The sequence below is a fragment of the Temnothorax curvispinosus genome, unplaced genomic scaffold (assembly GCF_003070985.1).
Source record: "Temnothorax curvispinosus isolate PA1 unplaced genomic scaffold, ASM307098v1 QBEX01016750.1, whole genome shotgun sequence".
NCBI classification, from domain to species: domain Eukaryota; kingdom Metazoa; phylum Arthropoda; class Insecta; order Hymenoptera; family Formicidae; genus Temnothorax; species Temnothorax curvispinosus.
Window position 1 is genome coordinate 1,063 of NW_020226530.1, and position 3,567 is coordinate 4,629.

At 27.6% G+C, this 3,567-nt stretch overlaps 1 protein-coding gene and 1 long non-coding RNA gene across 2 annotated transcripts in view; one reads left to right on the plus strand and one right to left on the minus strand.

Annotated features, from left to right (window-relative positions):
* Positions 1–1,805, plus strand: part of LOC112466938 — a 2,857-nt gene extending 1,052 nt beyond the window's left edge. The window contains exons 2-3 of the long non-coding RNA XR_003042201.1: positions 377–610; positions 1,608–1,805. This is a non-coding gene — a long non-coding RNA (uncharacterized LOC112466938). The remainder of the gene's footprint in view (positions 1–376; positions 611–1,607) is intronic.
* Positions 1,806–1,827: 22 nt separating this feature from the next.
* Positions 1,828–3,547, minus strand: LOC112466937. The gene is made up of 2 exons (XM_025035299.1): positions 1,891–3,547; positions 1,828–1,832 (listed from the first exon to the last, which is right to left on the minus strand). The coding sequence occupies exons 1-2, from the start codon at positions 3,503–3,505 to the stop codon at positions 1,828–1,830; spliced, it is 1,620 nt and encodes a 539-aa protein (XP_024891067.1). The 5' UTR covers positions 3,506–3,547.
* Between the last annotated feature and the right edge of the window lie 20 nt (positions 3,548–3,567).

Here is a 3,567-nt window from a genome sequence, read left to right on the forward strand (position 1 = left end):
ATATGTATATATATATATATATATATATATATATATATATACATATACATATATATATATTATGTAATAAAATAGACATAGTTGACTTTATATACATGATATGTTATGTTGGTTATTATGAAATAAAGACAATATGACAATATCTTTAATTTTCAAATACTAAAAGCTGTTCTGAAAGTTAGGAAGAAAACTTGAATCAACTTCTTCAAAAATATTTCAAAGAAACATTTATTTCCTGTTATGCCTTTATTAAATCATGTTTAGCAATTATTGTTACCTGTAGTGTATCTATAACTTATTTGCTTCTTCTTGTTAAAAATTTATATTTTATTTTTAGATATCTGATGACTAAGAGTTAAATATTAATATTTTACAGTTTAAAAAAGAGGAAGAAGAAAAAGAAGTGCATGGAGGGGTAGTAAATTATAACGAATACTTATATGTGTAAATCGACAACTATTAGTGATGGATGGCAGTGTAGTAATGGATGAATACTATAATAATGCGCCTTAATTGCTTCTAAACAAGAATAATTTTCTGAAACTGATTAATCTATAAACAAGAAAGAAATAAAATTCTTATCAGCGTCCGCAGCACTAAAAAAATTAATGTAAGTAATGACAAAAACAATTATTTATTCTGCAGTTCTATATATACTGCTTATATTTTACCAAATGCAATCATTACAAAGAAAACGGATACTGTAACTGTTATGAAATCCAATCAATATACATTTACAAAGTTTATTTTGCAAGGAAACAAAGAAAATAAATTCAGGAATATTTTTTGAAAAAAGTATACAAAAGTAATATGTTTAGCTTATGCATAAAATAATACTATATTCTACAAAAGTATTCACTTTTTAATAATTTTGCTGAGGTAACGAGAGACATCAATTAAAGATAGATACTAATCATTACACAAGCATATCAATGTATTTGCAAAATGTATTGAATTTACTTAAATATTTCTCTTTTTTTATAATAATCGATTTTACTCATTATTCTATGTAAAAAAGTATTATGGTAAAGTTATGAAAAAGTGAATACCCTGACAAAATATTTCATATTTTAGATTGAAAAATATAAGGATAATATCACGGAAAATATTATTGGATCTCATAAGTGTTCGGCATTCGACAAAAGTATGGTCCATTCTCGACGTTGATATATACAACCTTTTTCTTAATATCTTGAAAAGCAAATAAATGGAGATTATGAGATTTAGATATTATCTTGAAAAATGAATCAATTATCACGTGTTCTATACACAGAAACTGTACATTATGTTTATATCCTAAAATATAAGATTCATTTTTATATAAAACAATTTTGAATATTTCAATTATATCACCAGTTAAACTTTCAAAAAATCTGTCATCAGTTTTTGTTTTTCTGTTATAACAAGTAGTAGTGTATATGACATTTTTATAAACTGCTTTATTAAAAGCTTTTACATCTTCTAATCTTATATCCGCAAAATTATTATTTAAAACTTTTTTAATATTTGTATTTAGATTATTATCTTTCGCTAAAAGAATTACACCTGAATTGGTTTTCAACTCTGTTTCTTTCAATATAAGATGATTACGCAAAATATTTTTACAGAAACGGGAAGGTTTATTATCAGATGTACTTAACAACTCGGTTTCTAAAATAGTTTTCTGGATTAGACGTTTAGACATTTGTATTAAAGCTCCTTTCGGACCAGTTAATTTCTGCTTTAGCACAAAAATTCCATTTTCATAAGGGAAAGCAGAAGTCGAAGAGAGTGGGCCACTTTTATATACGTTATCAACAACATGAAGTAATGCATGAGTATTGAAATTCATACTACTTTTTCCATAAAATTCTTCACATTGCGCAGTGAAATACATAAGATCAATCTTACATTGTCTTAAATCTTCTATTGTTATACTTTCAGATAAAAGCTTATGTGTGCAACGAACTAAAAGCGCAAAAGAACTTAAATATTTTGTTTTCATTATTCCCAAAAGACATGGAATGCTAAGATATAATATCCAAGATCTCCATTCACTTGCTTTCCATTTTCCACTATTAAATGATCGCGGTGATCTGTGAATTTCACTTGGCAGTTTAATACTTAACAATCGTTTCTCAATATTTCTTATATCACTTTTGGATAAATTATATTCTTCTTTTCTGTTATTTGTCCAAAACTTTGTCCATAAAGTATTAGCAACACCAAGCAACATACCATGCATATAATCAAACGGAAATCCCCAAACACAATCAAAATTTTCCAATTGAGTAATTTCTGCGAAACCTTTAACACCTTTAAATGGTCTGCCTATTTCTTCAACGTACTTTATGTTTTTAATATATGAATCATGGTCTCTTAAAGGCGGATCATCATCCATAAAAGGGTATCGCATAGCACCATTGAAATACTCTCCATACTGATAGCACCAACTACAGCCAAAATAACCGTTAAATTGGAAGCGATTTTGTATTATAGGCCGGGCAACAGAGTCAACCGATGAACAAAGGGGTTGTAATATAAAATTACATTTTTGACCATTTTCCATGTCTATGATAATACCATTTGTCATCAAATCACGAATCTGATTGATAAAAACATTTATATATAAATTCATAAATTGTGAGCTAGGTTCAGAGTTTGTAATCCACATTCCTGCAAGTAATATATTGCTAAACCGTATTTTTAGCGGCAATTCATTAATTATTAGTTGGATGGGCCACATAGAACTTTTGCTACTTTTAGAAATAAATGCACCATCTAAATTAAAATTAAAAGTTAATAATACTGTTTTTTTGCGTTTATTATTGTAAAGCCTTCTATATAATTCACCGTCGTGAATATCAACGATATTATTTAAATTTTTATTTTTTAGCCTATTCTCAATATCCTTAATGTTTTGAAATAATAATTTGCGCACATTTGAATTTTGTAAAAGAACCTGTACTTGATATTTTACATCTGTACTTACGAAACAGTTGGAAGAATTAGTACTCATTTTATATGTTTCTTGACATTTCTCGCAATGCCGATAAGTAGTTGTTAACAAATCTTTTCTATAAAATTTGTCTAATAAACAATTGCATTTACTACAATAAAATATATATTGAAATAATTCTTCTGGAGGATCCAAACGTTTGCTTATCACATATTTCGAATTCATAAAATTTGAAAACTTAGGACCCGCCCAAATACTTGCCATATTAAATAAGGCAAACCTTGCTTCATCTGAACTATTGAAACGAACACAGTAACTGTGTATCATTTGCACAACTTCATCAACAGTCGTTTTAGAACTTTCAAACATTATGGTATTGTCATGTTTTATGTTTGCGTCATTAATAATTATTGCTTCAGTATGACAAGGATCATTATCCTCGATTCCTTCCTCCATATGTCTGTTCTGAAATAAATCTTCATCTATAGAGCAAATCTTTTCGTTTTCACTGTTGTTGCATCCGTCACAATTCGTAGTAGTATCATCAATTTCTTCAGAGACAAGCATCTCTTCGTTTTCGTACGTATTATTACGTGAAGTAGTATTTAATTTAGATGTTTCAATATAAT

What these genes read in the sequence shown, in the direction of transcription:
- LOC112466937 (XM_025035299.1), bottom strand. Translation starts at nt 3,505, where the DNA reads ATGCTTGTCTCTGAAGAAATTGATGATACTACTACGAATTGTGACGGA.